The 17,647-nt window shown below is 40.7% G+C and overlaps 1 protein-coding gene across 8 annotated transcripts in view; it reads left to right on the plus strand.

The window, feature by feature from the left end:
* The window catches only part of FGGY (FGGY carbohydrate kinase domain containing), a 195,827-nt gene that overhangs the window by 20,572 nt on the left and 157,608 nt on the right, over positions 1 to 17,647 (plus strand). For 2 of the 8 annotated variants that reach the window (XR_015748593.1, XM_087960358.1), the window contains exon 1: positions 15,349 to 15,845. The exons of 2 other annotated variants lie outside the window; for them this stretch is intronic. Coding sequence is in view for 3 of the 6 variants with exons in the window: in XM_087960358.1 (XP_087816484.1) it covers positions 15,763 to 15,845 (83 nt within the window). In the remaining 3 variants the exon portion in view is untranslated. Of the gene's footprint in view, positions 1 to 15,348; positions 15,846 to 17,647 lie in introns of those variants that run through there. 4 more of the 8 variants (XM_026665951.2, XM_087960359.1, XM_087960353.1 and 1 more) reach the window with 3 other exon arrangements.

A 17,647-nucleotide genomic window follows, 5' to 3' on the forward strand; every position in this document is an offset into this window, starting at 1 on the left:
CCCTTGCATTTGGCAACACTTTGTAGAAGGTCACTATGACTGTGCACCACGAAAAGCGCATCCATCTGATCAAAACTCAACTGCAAAGAATCAAATTCCACTGTGACTAATGTGGGCCTATTAATTAAACATCTTCCAGAAAAAATACCCCGTTTTCCTTACGTTTTCCTCTGGTACTCCTTTGATGGTGCCGCGATATTGCGCATCTATTAAATGTGTTGTTGAAAATGGTGATGTCTCATACAGTGGTGGGATTCAATTTTTTTTACTACCGGTTCTGTGGGCGTGGTTTGGTGGGTGTGGCATGGCTTGGTGGGTGTGGCTTGGTGAGCATTGCAGGGAAAGGATACTGCAAAATCTCCATTCCCTCCCCATCCCATGAACCTGCTTTCCAGCTCCGTTCTCCTGTGCAGGGCAACGAAAGAAGACCCAGCCGATCAGCTGGGACTCGGGAGGCAGAGAATAGATGGGGGCGGGGCCAGTCAGAGGTGGTATTTGCCAAACTACTCAAAATTTCCACTACCGGTTCTCCAGAACTGGTCAGAACCTGCAGAATACCTCTCATATCAGGAAAATCTGTCAAAAGATCTGTTATGTATAATAGCAGATATAAGGTGCTTTATTCAAATGATGGTGACTACAAAGTAGGGCTCACCGATGAAAAAAAGTAACCCAAGTCCACAAGACAGAAATAGCGTTCCTTATACTTAACTGTTGCACAATTCCATGCAGAAGGTTATCTACTGTATATGGCTGCTGAGAAATTGGAACAACTATAATACAGGTAATCCTTGACTTACAACAGTTCATTTAGTGACCGTTTGAAGTTACAACGGCACTGAAAAAAGTGACTTACGACCTTTTTTCACACTTATGACCGTTGCAGCATCCCCATGGTCACGTGTTTTACCGTCAGATGCCTGACAACTGGTTCATGCTTATGACAGTTGCAGTGTCCTGAGGTCTTGTGATCTTCTTTTGTGACCTTCTGACAGGCAAAGTTAATGGGGATGCCAGATTCACTTAACAACCGTATGACTAATTTAACAACTGCAGTGATTCACTTAATGAATGTGGCAAGAAAAGTCGTTAAAACTCACTTAACAAATTTCTCACTTAACGACATCAGTCCTGGGCTCAGTTGTGGTCTTAAGTCAAGGACTATTACCTGAAACGGATTTAAGTAACTAAAAAGCAGATTCTGGCTGTTTTCTTTAAGAGTACAAGTGGTTCAGCTTTGGAGTTATTTATCCAGGAAAGGTGATCGATTCTGCTTCACTGGAAGCATTCCAGTAGAAACCACACAGCCATCTTCTGGAATGCTTTAATTCGAATTCCTGAACTGAGCAGGTGCTTGCTCGATCGCCCAGGTTTTGCCTTTGAACTCTCAGGGCATCAGAAACGAGGCGGAATGATTAGATTATGCTTTTGGTTCTCCCAGACGCAAATAGAAGCTAAGGAGAAGTAATTTCTTGGCTCCTCAGCTGGGGCTGCTTCCTCCAGGCAGATCATGGGTGATAGCGGTGCTAGATGCTGAAGCGATCTGGGGTTCTCCATTGATGTCTGAATCCTTCGCCAAGGTCAAGGAGTTTATGTGCGTGTTTACTCAAATAATAATAAATCATTTTGAGAAGCTCCAGGTAATGTAATGGTTACCTGCAATTTTATTTGATGACAGGAATAGACTTACATAATGGTGAGCAACTGGGTGGACTCCTTGCATTGATGTTCTCTTGACACTTCTGCATTTCAAAGGATTGATTTATGGAAAATCCAGTGTTCTTCACTTGGGTTTTTAGCATGACCAAATTCAAAATGACCGAGTCTACTTTATAAAATAAAATGCTGAAAAAAGGCCAGTATTGGGAGAGTTCCTCTTTCCCCCATTAATGACATATCAAAAGCAACTTTAAATTGCCTTTCTCCGCTTATCACAAGGCAATCAACAATGAATTAACAAGATGCTACTGCAGCTGCAAATGAAGATCTCATTGAACAGCACTACTCTTATTTCCTGGATGTGAAGCTCCTGTAGCTGTTCCTAAAGCCCAGCCCATTCATATTTGCTTAGCTTGCACTCCAAATACAAGTATTGGATTTTCTATTAAAAAAGGAGCAATGCAGTCCGCTGTATGTCTATCTATTGTGAATTCACTGAATTTAGGAAGTCTCATTCTCGCAAATGTATATTGAAATGTAGCTTCTCGGAAATGGGGATTTAAATAAATGGCACAATTAAGTAGTATGTTAAAGAATTTCTCTCTCCCTTTTCTCTTTTGTTGCTCCTGAAGAAAGTTTAAACTCAGTTGAAGTTAAGCTGGTGCCCCAAAATATCCAAGTAATTGTCAAAATAAATACAAAACCCATTAGCACTTTACATTTCTGGATTTGTCCTTGTTCCATTATCTATTGTTTATTCTTCCCTCTAATTCCTTGTCCCTTTCTGTTTTACCTTGCTTTTCCACCAACATAAAAAGTTGTGCCTGAGAATTAGATGGTACTCAGCATATCAAGCTTCTATTCAGATGGACTGTGTTTCTTTCTTGACCTTCTCTATTTAGGATACAAGCAATGGCAAAGTTAATATTCAAAAGTCTCACTTAACAACCATCTAACTTATCAACAGCGTGCATAAGCGCACCAACGTGCCTACCGTCCCTGTCCTATTGTTTTTATTTTTCTTATAAGTATCTATCTCATGTATTCAAAACTATATTTATTTTTATACCTGTATCTTGTAAGCAATTGACAAATCAAATAAATACTAAAAATACTAAACATAATTTTTGGGGTCAATTGTGATCATATGTCAAGGACTACCTGTCCTGCATGGATGTAAAGTAGCAAACTATTAGAGGCCAGAATTTTGTTTGAGAAGATACTTCTCCAGAACGAAGCTCCATGAAAATGGATCAGAATAGGCAGTCATTGTACTCCCAAATGGAGATATTGATGTTGTTCCCGCTCACTCCTAGTTTTTGAGGGTAAAAAATGGTTATTGCATCTCAGACATGGTCTTGTGAAGAGACTATTGTAGCCCTGATGGAAAAAGTAAGGATTAACATTTGCTTTTCTTAAAATCACCCACGCCATTTTATGATGTCCCTCAGTAAGTATATTCTGTTATGGAACCTTTATTCATTTCTCCACAAATGCTCTGCAAGCAAGGGATAAATGAGAAGGCCAGCCATGCGAAAGGAATGCTTGCTTACTCACCACTACAATGGGTGGCAACATATTCTGCTTGTCAGGATACTCAAAAGACTTGACCCTAATCAATGAATATAAAATTACATCGTCAAAACTCGCTGTATCTTTATATAAATCTGTAGTGCAATCAAGCTTGGAATATGATGTGCAAAATTTAATCCTAGCTCAAAAAGCACAATATTAAGCTGAAAAGTACAGAAAAAAAATAATCGGAAGATAGAGGGTTGAGAACAGAGGTGGTATTCAGCCAGTTCTGACAGGTTCTGGAGAACCAGTAGTGGAAATTTTGAGTAGTTCGGAGAACTGGTAAATACCACCTCTGGTTGGCCCCACCCCCATCTATTCACTGCCTCCCAAGTCCCAGCTGATCAGAGTTCCAGCTGATTGGCTGGGTCTTCTTTTGTTGCCCTGCACAGGAGAACGGAGCTGGAAAGCAGGTTAGTGGGGTGGGGAGGGAATGAGGATTTTATAGTATCCTTCCCCTGGAGTGGGGTAGAAATGGAGATTTTGCAGTATATTCTTCTTCTGGAGTGGGGTGGAATTGGAGATTTTACAGTATCCTTCCCCTAACACGCCCACCACGCCACACACACCATGCCACGCCACACACACCAAGCCACACCCTGCCCACCAAGCCATGCCCACAGAATCGGTAGTAAAATTTTTTTGAATACCACCACTGGTTGAGAACCTTTTGCAGGAGAAAAAGTTATAATAGCACTTAGACTTATATACTGCTTCACAGTGCTTTACAGCTAAGCAGTTTACAGAGTCGGCATATTGCCCCCAACAATCTAGGTCCTCATTTTACTGATCTCGGAAGGATGGAAAGCTGAGTCAACCTTGAGCCAGTGGTATTCAAACTGTCAAATTGCAGGCAGCTGGCAATCAGCAGAAGTAGCCTGCAGTACTGCATTCTTGAAGTTTAGGGGTGGGACAGACAGAACTGATCAAAGGAAGCACTTCTTCAGACAGTTAAAATAGAATTTACTCCTTATTGAAGACTATCAATGTGGATGCTTTTGGAAAAAAAGAGAGGAAACACCATTCATAAGGGGAGATTATCAATGGTGAGTTTTCATAATTGTCCAATATTTCTTCCAGCATTGGCGTAATCAACTTCTTAATACCAACTGTTACTGGGGAATCTATGAAAAGAAAAACAATACTACACTATGTCTTGCTGATAGGTTTTCCAGAAACTGGGGGGGTTTGCTTATTGTGGGAACACAATGCTGACCTGATCCAGCCCTGCTCCTCTTAATTTCTTACTGTATGAAAGATTTTCGCCTGCAAATGAGGAATTTGGTGTGAGAAGAATAGGGCAAATCCCACTCTGTTTTATTCTCCCTTCCATAGTCCTCCAGTTCCTAACAAAGTCTATGAATGAAGTGCCCTTTGAAAAAATATACAATTTACATGATCCATATGGAAAGATATGCTTTTCCCCCACACAAACTTTTTAAGGAACATATTGAATAACAAAAGGAATCATTTAAAAAGACCCCTTGTACATCCCTCTCCCCCCCCCCCAAAAAAAACCTGTTGGTAGCATATCAGGTTCAACCAATTCTAGCATCTAGATACCAACTAGACTCAGACTTTAATTATATATAATGGTAAGATTTGTTTATACTTCCTTCAACCCCAAATGCTTTCTGAGGTGGGAAGGACAACTTGGCAGCAACACAGATTTCTTTCTTTTTAAAGCCCGTGTTGAATATTTAACACAGCTGTTTCTCCTTCTTTTCTCTCATGGCTGGATTCATTCATTCTTTTGTGCTGTTTTTCTAGGTGCCTGCCACTTACACTAACTACTCTTAATAATGTCTTGAATGGATTTGTATGTCTCTTAGAGAAGCTGAACTTTGGACATTTTTAACGGGTGTGAAAGATTTGCACTCAGAGATGTCTTTGGGTTATTTCTTGAATATTGTTAGCAACAGAAACTTCTAGCTTTTGAACAATTACACATTCAGCTCTTGATAGGAATTTTACAAAGTTTTCATTTTGAATGATGGCTTCAACTTTCCCATCCCTTCCAAACCTGGATGGATGGTTGGTTTCTAAAAATGTTTAGCCTGGTTTCAAGAATACTTAACAAGTACAGAAATTACTTGGAGAAAGTAAGGAAGTGTTTTGGAATGCTTGTATTTAGCCTTGAAATATAGCAAAGGCCTGCAGTATATGCAATGTTGGAATGGTATGTTTGAAAATCCATTGAAGATAGTTTAAAATTTAAATATTAAATCTAGATCTTGATGCTACTTTGTGGCACTTCTAAGCTAGCTAATGATCAGAATGAAATTTTCTAAAAAAATACTTTTCATAATCCGGATAATGAATAAGGTAGCTAAAGGATGGAAGGATGGACGGACAGATAGATAACAATGATTTTATGGACAACAAAAGTCTCAACTGCATCAAGTAGTAAAATTTTGATAGAGATTATTATGAAAGATGGGTAACATCAGCTAGCCAACCTCATCTGAGACAAAAAGCTTAGAGGACCTAGTCAGATCAAGTAGATGCCATCAGAAAATCTAGGATTGTAGGCTAAGCTGGACAGCTAATATAGTACAAAGCAAGTTACTTCCATACTATTGGCAAGAAAATTAGATGGATGTGTCTATATACTCTATGTCTATATACTCCACAGTTCAATCTTGAACTATTTATACCCTCTTCTATTGGTACATCTATATCAGGGGTGGGCAAACTACGGCCCGCGGGCCATATCCGGCCCGTTGGTCTGTCCAATCCGGCCCGCCCCTGAAAAAAAATCACTGGGCGTGGCATATTGCCCTGTGCCGCGTGGCCCCCAAAGCTGCAAAACAGTGCGGAGCGCTCTCGGGGTAGGAAAGAAAAGAACTTTGCGAAGGCCTCGGATGGGAGTTCGAAATCACCTTCGAGTGCGACCTCTCCAAAGGTGAGTCCCCGCTGATCCCCCATTTTTTTCCGGGGCTTCCAGGCTTAAACTTTGCAAAGGCAAAGTTTGCAGGCTGGAGCGTCTTCCCGCCGAGGAGCGGGAAGGGTTCCGCCCAGCGGGCGGGCGGGCTGCTTAAACTTTGCTCGGGCGGCACTTTAAAAGCCTGCTCCCAGCACCCGAGCAACTTCCCAGCAACTTTCGGCTTCCTTTTAACTAGTGGGCGCTCACGCCTGGCCCCAAGCCACGCGGCAGAGGGGAAGCCTGGCGGGCGGGTGGGCTGCTTGGAGGAGGCGACCCGGCGGTGCTCTGGCAGCAGCAACAGGCAGTTCTGCCCGGGCTCCGCTCAGGTGTCCGGTTGGGGCTGTCAGGAGTTGCTACCGCCGGCGCAGCTCCGCGCGGCTCCAGTCCCGCGTTGCCTTGGGAAGGAAAAGGCAAAACCAGGAGCCACTGAGCCTGAGCCTCCGGTGCCGCTGCTCCCGTTGCAAAGCACCGCCGCGGGTCTTCCTTTTTGCCTTTCCCTTCCCGAGGCAACGCGGGACTGGAGCCACGCGGAGCCGCGCCAGCGGTAGCAACTCCTGACTCAGGGGGCCTCCGAGGGGAGGGGAAGGAGGAGAAGAGGGGGGGGAAGGATGGGGGGGCGATTCCCAAAAAATCTTGTGCTGACCCGGCCCGTCTGTCAAATTTTAAAAGTCAATGCGGCCCCCGAGCCAAAAAGTTTGCCCACCCCTGATCTATATAGTCACTGGGAGTTGTATTCATATATCCCTTTCGTTTCCCCCATCCCTTTCAAATTCTTGGCTTTGAAAGCAATCTTGAGAACCAGTCAAGATTCAAAGATAATGCATACAGATACTGCATTACTTCAAGATAAGTCTCTTGAATTACACAGTCTTAAGTGGTGGGTGGTTGGGTATGTTTATAGGGAGATATTCAGATGAAAGAGCCAGTATTCTGGATTTTGTTTTTCTGCTCTCTGAACCATAGAACTTTCTTTGATTATAATGCCAGCTGGGGAATTGTGATACAGCTGCAATTTCTAAAATTTTCTCTTTGTTTCATCTTGCTTTCCATCATCTGCTGATCTCTTTGTAAACTTCTCTTGAGTCTACATAAAATTATCCATCAGTTTGTGTATGAAGGAGGCTAATCTGTGAATGGTAGATTTTTTTTTAAACAAATTTTATTGATTTTCAAAAACAATACACAAACAAACAAAACATAAAACATCTTTTCTGAAAGCAGCTTGATCCCAGGTTACATCTCTTCATACAGACACAAATTCAAATTCATGCTCATTTCATATACCATTCCATATCTTATTAACATTTTACATTTTCTATATAGCTTCTCCCCAGTTTTAACTTTCTTAGTTTTATTTTATTTATCTCATCTCAGTTCAGATCATTATGCTTATTATTCTTTGTCTGTCCTGTTTCCAGCTATCTATTATCTTTTCTCTTTAAACAAAATTTCTCCTGTACACTAATTGGAGTGTGATGCCTTTATCTCTTTCCCCTAAATTTATAACACTCAATATAATACATAACTTCCATTTGGATTCTGCTTGGTACATTCTAAAATTACACACAATATTTTTAAAAAAAGAAAAAAATTATAAATATGTAATATAATTAAAACAACAATCCATACCAATTCGAATCTATCATTAATATTAATATTCATTTAAATCTTAAAACGTTTTGCACATTACTTTTCAGTTAAATATCATACTTTTATGGGAACACTTATAAACTTTCCATAATTATTTCCCCCTACTTCACTTATATTTTAAAACATTATATCATTAAAATGTTCCCATTCCTTCCTACTTCAGTTCTCTGATTTATTTCATTGCCTTCCTTTTGTTCACAAAAATTTAATTACACTGAGTATTTTATCCCACTTTTTAATCACATGTTGTTTCCAATTTTCTAACATTATTTCTAATACAATTATAACAATACAATCTTATGTACCTTTGCAGAATCCTTTTTTCAATTAAATTTTTACCCATTATCTCTAAATAAATTCTGTTTCTTTACATCTTGCTCCACACCATTGAAACTTCTCATCCTTTTCTTCCTCCCTTGCTTCTTCTCCCTGCCCTTTTACCCCCTTGTCTCTCCACCTCCATTTCCCTCTTCTGTATTCCCCCTTTCTGTTGTTTTCTAACATTATATCCACTTTTCACCTTATTTTTCCCTTTTTTGGTTGTTTTTTTTTTAGATCTTAAAGTCTCCATTTTCTTTTCCTCCTTTCCCCTTTCTTCCCCAAGTAAAGTTACTTGTTCATCGAAGATGGCTTCTTCTTTGTCCCAATCATCTTGTTGCGCAGTCAGTTTCTCATAGGTACAAATCGCCATTTCTAAGAATTGAAAAAGAGAGCCAAAAGAGCCCTTCCCTTCTTGTTCCTCTTCTTTGTATTTTTTGTATTCAATTTTCAAATCATCCACAAGTGATGCCATTGTAGAAATAATTTTTTTTTACAAACAACCACCCAAGTGTTTTTAGTCCTTCAAATATAATTTCCAAAAGTCCCAAAGTCACCAAACAGTCCAAATAAGCTGTTTCTTCTAGCACTTTCTTCTTTCTTCACTTTCTCTTCCTGGGGTTACTGTTTAGTTACAAAATACCAGTTAAAATGTATCTTTTAGAAGTCTTGTTAATATTTAATGATTTTTTTCAAGTTCTAGGCAATCTCCTCCTTCCTTCCAAGTCCTGCTCCAATTCTTTTCCTCTCCCTTCCCACTTACAGCAAAAAATAATAATATTTTTTTTAAAATGTTCAGAAATCCTTATTATCCCCTTGACATTTAGTTATCCAGTTTAGTTACCTATTTATGCCAAAGCGGGTTTTTCCGATTTCTCTTTCTTTTCTGTCCACTGTCAACGTTAGGAAGGAGAGTGAAAAAAAACAACAACTTTCCCTTTTAACTTTTATTCGCCGCTTAGAGGTCTCTGGGAACGATGTATCTTTTGCGAATTTTAAATTCCAGGGTACCTTAGTTGTTACTTTTGTCCCGGTCAGCCAAAAAACTTTCACTTCTTAACTTTCTCCTGCACTTTCTTTTCCGGCTGAGCGCTTCTTTGTGGTGGCCATTTCTGACTGCCGCTCTTACCGCCTTTGGAAAAGGGAGTTTAGCCGGCTGGGGAAGAGAGGTGCGATTCCTCTCGACCCTGCCCAGATCTCCCCTATCTTCGCCACCTTCTACAGGGTGGCTTAGCCCTGAAGCTGCGTGGCTCAGGGCATTCCAGTGGCGAGCGCGGGCAGAAACCGCGCACGATCACGGACTCCTGCCTGCCCCGAAGCGCTGCAAACCTGAAGTCTCACTGTGAATGGTAGATTTTGAAGAAAACATTTTAAAATGTCATGATGAAGATTATGCATTTTAAACCCTTTCCTTTCCTTTCCTTTCCTTTCTTTTCTCCTGATTACTTAATGGTCAAGTCCATACAGTTATCTTAAAAAAAATGGGGTGGGGGGAAATGGATCCAGGAAACTACAGCCTATCAGCCTGTTATCAATACCTGGAAAGATTCTGGAAAATGAATCTGCAAACACCTGAAGGCAAACAAAGTCCTAACTAAAAGCCAACATGGGTTTATAAAAAACAGATCATGCCAGACAAAACTTATTGCATTCTTTGACAAAGTGACAAAATTACTGGATCAGCGAAATGCTGTGGATATAATTTATTTGGACATCAGTAAGACATTTGATAAAGTAAAGCACAACCTACTACTTGATAAGATAGAAAAATGTAAGTTAGACAACATCACTTGCCAAATGGATTCATAGCTAGCTGACCAACCACACTCAAAGTGTAGCCCTTCATGGAACTGCATCTGCAATGGAGGTATGCAGTGGGATATCCCAAGGCTCTGTCTTAGATCAAGTACTCTTCAATATCTTCATCAATGATTTAGATGAGGAGATACAAGGGGAACTCATCAAATTTGCAGACATCAAGCTGGCAGTAATAGCCAAAGCTCAATAAGATAAGCTAAAGATACAGAAGGATCTTGACAGACTTGAACACTGGGCCCTATCTAACAAAATGAAATGAATGGAGGAGGAGCAGCATGAGGCAGTCCAGGGCCCCTCAGGATTGGGACAGCTTGCTACCAGGGAAGAACGTGGGCAGGATGACCGAGAGAGGGCAAGCAATGGAAATGAGGAGTGACGGAGCTCAGGTGATGAGCAAGGACTGCCCACTCCTGATTCCTGAGCATGGAGAGTGGAGAAAAGGTGGGAACAGTGCAGGCTGACCTGATGACTCAGGAAGAGAGCACCCTGCCCCTCTTCAAACTGAGTTTTAAGGAGATGCTCTGGGGAGGGGCATTTGTCGGGAACAAATGCTGAAGTTTTGTGTGCTGTTGCAGACTTCTGGAGTTTGCAGGACTGCTTGCTTCTTCCTTGCTTCAAGGACTCAGTGCCTTTTTCCTTCCTTCATGGACTCATTATTTCTTCCTCACTTCGTGGACTCATCGTTTGTTCTTTGCTTCATGGATTCATTTCCCTGTTCCTTTGCTTTGCTAGACTGAACGCAGCCAGAGGCTGCCGTGTGTGTGTGTGTGTGTGTGTGTGTGTGTATGTGTGTATGTGCTTTGCTCTGGGACTTGCCAAGAATGTGGGAGCGTTTGTGGGAAATTTGGAGCATTAAAGGGGAGTTTGAACTCTGAGCTGGCTGTGTGGCCTTTGTGCCTTGTCCCAGGTCATCACACTGTGTCCATTATTTTGTATACAGGGAAGTTTTCTGGGACAGCCATCTTGTGCGAGTGCTTATAACATGCTATGAAAACCCCATCAGTCCATCTCAATATGACCTGCTTTTAATTATGCTTATATGGTTCTGCAGTCAAAAAGAATTATAAAGTCTCTTCTGCATGATGATAATGACCTCTAGCTTCTAGTCTAGTATCCAATATATAATTCTCTGCCTCTTTTTAGCATTCAGTATTGCAAGTGACAGAAGCAGAGATATGAAATTAGGTGTACCGTGACACTGTTGATTAAAGTGAATGGCATCCCAGTTAATGTAAATGTCTTACCATTGTAAAATAAAATGTGTATGACACATGGGGAAAAAATAAAATACAGATGTACATATCCCCAAAGCACATTTGATTTCAAGTGAAGGAGACATCCTATGAAGCAGACATTCACAAGCACGAAGATGATAATGTTTTCAAAACAGTCTGTTTGGAGAGAGATAAAAACTCAGAAGTTGATAGAAGTTCCAGTTGGCTGAAAGAGCAAACATTCAGATTTATTATTGATTTATACTTATTGTTTCATCGTTGTTCTCTTTTTTTTCAATATAAAAATGTGTGGGGCAAGTTTGAAACGTGCAAGTGTGTTACAAGAAAATATGGCTTGAACTGCCAGGGCAACTATAGGCAGAGGTGCTGGATTTTGGAAGTAAGAGGATGGACTGGAAATACTTTAGAGATAAACAGAAGAAATTTAGGACAGGAGAAATTGGAAGCAAAGAGAAGGAAGGGAAGCCAAAGGATTATGTCTGCATAGATCCAGGGCAACATTCAAATGTCATACTATTTAAAGCTTAGCTCTTGTGTAGAAAGTTTTGTCTGTGAATTAAGCCATGAAGCTTTGGATTGCTATTGATGTTCTTGTAAGATTAATTGTACTATAAACATTGACATGAAAAAGAAGAGCACAGGTCATTAGAAATCAAGACATGGCAATGATGCAAGTTTTTAATTAATGCTATCTCACAGCAAGTGATTTCCCAGGGGAGTTAAGGCGATGTGTAGTGAATGGTAAGTCCTACTATGCAGGCACACATCCTTAAACAAACACAACAATGTGGATGTCTGAATTATTGCATAAAAGCTGTCTGGAAGACCAAGCAGTGCAATTAAATCTTGCCTGTATGAACCCTTACTACAGGTCAAACAAATCTAATTTTTATTGTTCCTTAAGGAGATGGTGTCTATGCGGACAACAAAGAAGGGATATAGCGAAGAACTTTAATGAAAAAAAATGTTCACAAAAATGCCACAGCAACTAAGATAAATTGTATTGTAGAAGGAGTTCACAAGTAATTGACGACTTATGTGGTAATGCTTTGGTAGCCAGGCTGATCTGTGATAGATCTCAACTGAACTGGAGGAACCTTTCAAGGAGAAAAACAAGGTTAACTTTTAATCTGAATAAAGGGGGGGAAAAAGATTTCAAGAGATATATGGCAAACTTGTCACTGCCTATTATATGACTATGTTCTGTAGAGCAAATGTAAAAACAATAATATAATCAAAGGACAGAAAGCATTTTTAAAGGATTGGCATAGATCAGAGGAGAACAGCATAGCTAGCTAGGCACGTACACATTCACAGTATGGAAATACTTTTCAAAGCTCCTAGAATTATACATCACAATCCTGATTGTAAATGGTATTTTGTGCTGCAATAGTTAATAAGAAATATCATATTTATGGACTCTCTCCATTCCTCAACATGTCAGGTCTCTGGCCTTCAAAAGCTACAGCTGCTAGTGAAGCAATATGATTAAGTGAACCTTTTAGGACAGATTTATGGAAAGAATTTTTCCTCCAGTAAGTGTCACATGGGGTCTAACTCAGTAAGGGAGAATATTTCAAAGATGCCACCTCTTATTTAGACCCACTAAATTAGATGAGATTAGTGGTCAAATAGGCAGCAGGCCAAATTGGAGCAATATTGATTCATCCTACATTTATTGTTGGCATTCTGTTTTTTACTTTTAAAGCAGGAAAACAAGGAACTTTCATTCACCGTGCAATATTTTACTAGCAGAGAGGTGATGTAACTGTGCTAATCTTTTTAGGAAGACCATTTAGAAAAGTTAAAACACAGATTGGAAAGCATATAAGCTGGCAGACCCTGTATGCTATTCAACATGGAATACATATTGATTCTATAAGTCTCTAAGTTCAGAGCCCACACTTGTTTTGCAAGTTCAGATGGACTGTATAGTGTATTTGTGCAACTTGTCACAATTGGTGATTCAAATAATAAACACATTTGTCTGTTTTTTTTCTTTAACAATAAAACTGCTCTATTGCAACGACCCATTTACCTATTGACCAGTTACATACACAAAGGTGCTAAAATGTCTTTGTGCTAAAAAGCATTCAGTACAGGTAGGCCTCAACTTATGACCACAATGAGGCCAATGTTAACGTTAGTAACATGGCTGCCAAATGAATCTGGCTTTCCCATGGACTTTGCTTGTCAGAAGGTTACAAAAAGTGATCATGTGACCACCGGGACACTGCATCCATCATAAATACATGCCGGTTGTCAATTTTTTTTTTATCATTTGATCATAGGAATGTTACAATGGTCCTAAGTGTGAAAAAATGGTCATAAGTCTTTTTTTCAGTGCCATGGTAACTTCAAATGGTCACTAAACAAATTATTGTAAGTTGACTCCCTGTAATATTTGAGCACTGAGATATTTTCCAAACTACTTTTCAATTAATTATGTTTCAAGTCCACTTAAGAACTTAGGAAAATGAAAAGTAGACATTTCAACCAGAAGTGAGGCCACTTTCCCTCAAGACTACGTGTCAACCAATTACCCTTTTTTTTGTCGTCTTCAAAGCGTCCTCCAGCCACTTTGAAAATCAGCATTTTGAGACAGAAACACCCCCCCGCCCCCCAAAAAAGCATAGCCCTAAGTTGGACAATGCCTTTATAGTGTTGGAAGAATTATCCTTCTGGGTTCAGTTCCAAGTGGGGAAAAAGACACTGGAAACATGCAGGCTGTTTGGAAAGATGGTTTAATGGTGGACAGGACCACATGGCCTGGAGAAGGATGATCACATGCTTCAAGGTGGAGGAAAAGAGAAGGAAGGGCTGAGATGCTGAGTGCCTGGTTTTATACCTTCTGTTGAGATTTGAATTTGAGCTTGTATTCTGATTGGTTGTCAGACTCTCATGGGGCCATGCAGGGGAAACTCTGTAGGCTGTCCTGAGTTCCAGGCTTGGTTGAGCCTTGCTGGATGATGATGTAATGAAAAAGGCTTTGGGCAATTGCTATAGCTTTGCCTGGAGATCTTTGTTATGTAAAATATTCTGGCCCAGGTCTTAATGGCCCACCCATTAACAAGGGTGGGGGTGAGCTTCTGAGGTGAGTTTCTACTTCTGAGTTTCTATTCTTTTTAGTGGAAATATTCTGCCTTTTTAATATTTCCTAGGATATTTCATTTTTCTCGGAGGGGGGTGGGTACTAACTTCCTACAATAGGAAGCAAGCAAAATAACACAAAAGGGTGTTCAGGCCTGATGGTTTTCAGAAGTCTCCATTGGGAAAAATCTTAACATGAAATGCATTACCATGATATATGAACCCAGTGAATTATAAGTATCCTAACTTAGTGGCTGGTTCTGAGTTACTACTGTTAGCCATGATTGTATGGCTAAGTATGTGTGAACCTGGCCATGGCTTTTTTAAAAAAATGAACCATAATTGGCAGGGGTCACAGATACCATAGCTTATAAATAATTTCAGGGTGTGTCAAATTTGTCAACTTTCAATTTCCAAACATTAAGGTTGCTCAAACTTGTGACACGCCTTGGGGGTTGTAAATACATTTTGGTTATTTAATATAATTTAGCAAAGCTGGCTGGGGAATTCTGGGAGTTGAAGTTCTCCAGGCTTAAAGTTGCCATGGTTGGAGACCCCTGGTCTAGGCTAGCATCTCCAACACAGGAGATTTATAAGAAGAGATTGGACAGTTATTTGTCCGGAATATAGGGGTCTCCAACCTTGACCACTTTAAGACTTGTGGACTTCAACTTCCAGAATTCCTCAGCCAGCAAAGCTGGCTGAGGAATTCTGGGAGTTGAAGTCCACAAGTCTTAAACTGGCTAAGGTTGGAGACCCCTAAATAGGGTCTCCTGCTTGGGCAAGGGGTTGGACTAGAAAACCTCCAAGTTCCCCCTTCTAACTCTATTATCCTATTCTGCATTTTGGAAACCGTTAAGAAACTATCGTGGGTAGAAACTGAGGTGGGGGAATGGTGGCGGCCAGGAAAAAAAAAAACATTTTCGGGAAAGGGGTGCCTTATTCTCCGCCTCCCTCACATCGCATTTGAGCGCGAGGGGAGGGGGAGACTTGGCGGGGGAAACTCTCGGTCAAGAGACCAATCAGAAAAAATCATTGACAAATGCCCTCCTGCCAAGGGAAGAAGAGGCATGCGGCTCCCCCCACGCCCGCCCACGGCGGCTCCGTCAGGGAAGGCCGGAAATTGCCCTGTCAGGAGCCCCGGTGGATCGCTCAAACGCATGGTGCCCGTTGCTTTTGACCACGGCTTGCTTGCTTGCTAAGATCGTGTTTCACTTTCGGGCAAGTAAGTGGCTTTCGCTTTCCAACGCAAATAATAATAAGGTTGTGTGGCAGAGCGTCCTGTTTACAGGAAACCCTCCTCTTGCGGTGCTTTGTCTGGCCTTTCCTTAAGAGGACAAAAACACGCCAGTTTCCCCCCGCTTCCCAACTCTCTCCCTTTCCTCTCCGCTCTTGGGCCGGGGAAGGGCTGCTCCTGGGATCCTCCTTCCTTCTCCCGCGTGTATGCCTGGGGGGGATGTATGGTAGAAACTCTTCTCCTCTGCTCGTAGAATGAGAGCAGAGCCGTTGCATGCCAGAAATAATCTTTTTTTTTTTAATTGGACACCTAATAATGACCCAGCCTGGGAAAACAGGTGAGAAAATACAGTAACGGGTAAAGCGAACCGTCTCAGGGTTAATTAAGGAGAGAGCGAAGCCGCTCGCAGCTTCCTGGAAAAAAACAAATAAACAACTAGACCGATGGCAGAAATAAAAGTCTTTGTCAGGGGCATTTTCTTTGCTTCATTTGTTAGATTGCTTTCTTGGCTTTCCTGCAGGAGCTCAAAGTAGTTCCAGTGTTGCCTCCAAAACACACAGTTCTCTAACCCCTAAGTTGCACTGAGAGGGACAGCCCAAAACCACACAATGGCTCTCCAGGGCTAAGAATCAAGTTTATTTGGGTTTTCCCCAAATCTGGTTCACCCTTTCAGCACTAGACTACACCTGCTCCTCAGAGAGGAAGGGAGGGAGGGAAGGAAGGAAGGAAGGAAGTTAGTTAGTTAGTTAGTTAGTTAGTTAGTTTATAAATTTGCATGACAACTCAGAACCAAAATCTAATTTTACTGGTTTTGTTCACAAAACACAATTGGTGAAACGCAGTTGGCTCTTTTCTGGTCCAATGGCTTCAGCATTTTCTCCTGGATTTTGCTACTTGATTCAAAAAGTTAAAGATAAGGTTATCAGCTACAGAACTATTTCTAATTCAATAGAGAAAGGGGGTTAAAAGTAGTCAGAAACTTGGGAGGAAGGGACAGCATCGTCTTCAGAATCAAGATATTGCAGAAAGAAAAATTAGAACATAGTCACACTTGATTTTAGGAGAGACAACTTCAGCAAGCTTAGAGGAGTATTGGGGTATTGCAGAAGAGTAGATTTCTCAAAAACAAGATATTTTAAACTGTTCTCCATTTCTTTTGACTGCAGAACTGTATACTCCAGTCACAAGAAAAAGAAAAAAAACGGAGCAGCTTAAGAAACCCTTGTAGATCAAAGGAATGTTCAACTGAGCTAGAGTTTTAAGAAAGGAAACATCTATAAGAAACAAAATGAGCATTATCTTCAGGGAAACACATAAGCAAGTAGCTAGTATTCCCAGAAAGTTAAGCTGATGTGGAAAAGGAGCTTAGTTTCAACTAGTGAAGAACAGCAACTGAGGTTTGGGGCGACATCAGCTGAAAAGTAGAAGCAAGAAGTTCCTGCTGATTGAAGAGAGGATAGTAGCAAGTAGTAAGAGGACAAATCTCAACTTCTAGTTTGCTTCTGTAGCTGAAAAGTAGGGTTGATTTGCATAGACTGAATTCCAAAAGAAACTAGAGAGTCCAGGAATAAAGAAGTGGTTGTAGGAAGGGTGTTCCTTCTCTTTTCCATCCCCCCAGTGTATTTCAGCTCTTCTAGTTTACCATCTATGTTCATACAATTTCGAGGAGCAAATCCTCTAAATATATCTGGTATGCCCTAATAAACTTGCTCCTCTTGCAATTCAGTTGATAAGTCTTTAAATTGAATAATCAAAGCTAACTCAGCCTTTACCTTTCAGTTAAAACTGCTATATGTGACTGCCTAGCACATTTACCTTGACTACAATTTGCTGATTTCTTGATTAGTTTTAGCTTTCTGGCATGATTTTAAAAGCATCTTTGAGTATGTGCATAAAATTGGCATAGCTGTCCATCATGGGATTATTATTGTCTACCAGAGTAATTGTCCATTTGACAGCTTATAAATCAAGAGTCCAAGGATAAATCTCATACATGTGGAATGTGTGGAAATTTCAGCTATCTTCAGTTAAATGTATAGCCTACACTAAAGCATAAAAACAACAAATTTATTTGAGGATCCTCCATATTTGTCTGGTAATAAGCTCGGTAACAAGAAACATGGTTGGATGGGCAAGAAT

Source organism: Notechis scutatus, chromosome 3, assembly GCF_049901735.1.
Source record: "Notechis scutatus isolate UNSWTSFEM ecotype Mainland chromosome 3, rNotScu1.2, whole genome shotgun sequence".
Classification (NCBI taxonomy): domain Eukaryota; kingdom Metazoa; phylum Chordata; class Lepidosauria; order Squamata; family Elapidae; genus Notechis; species Notechis scutatus.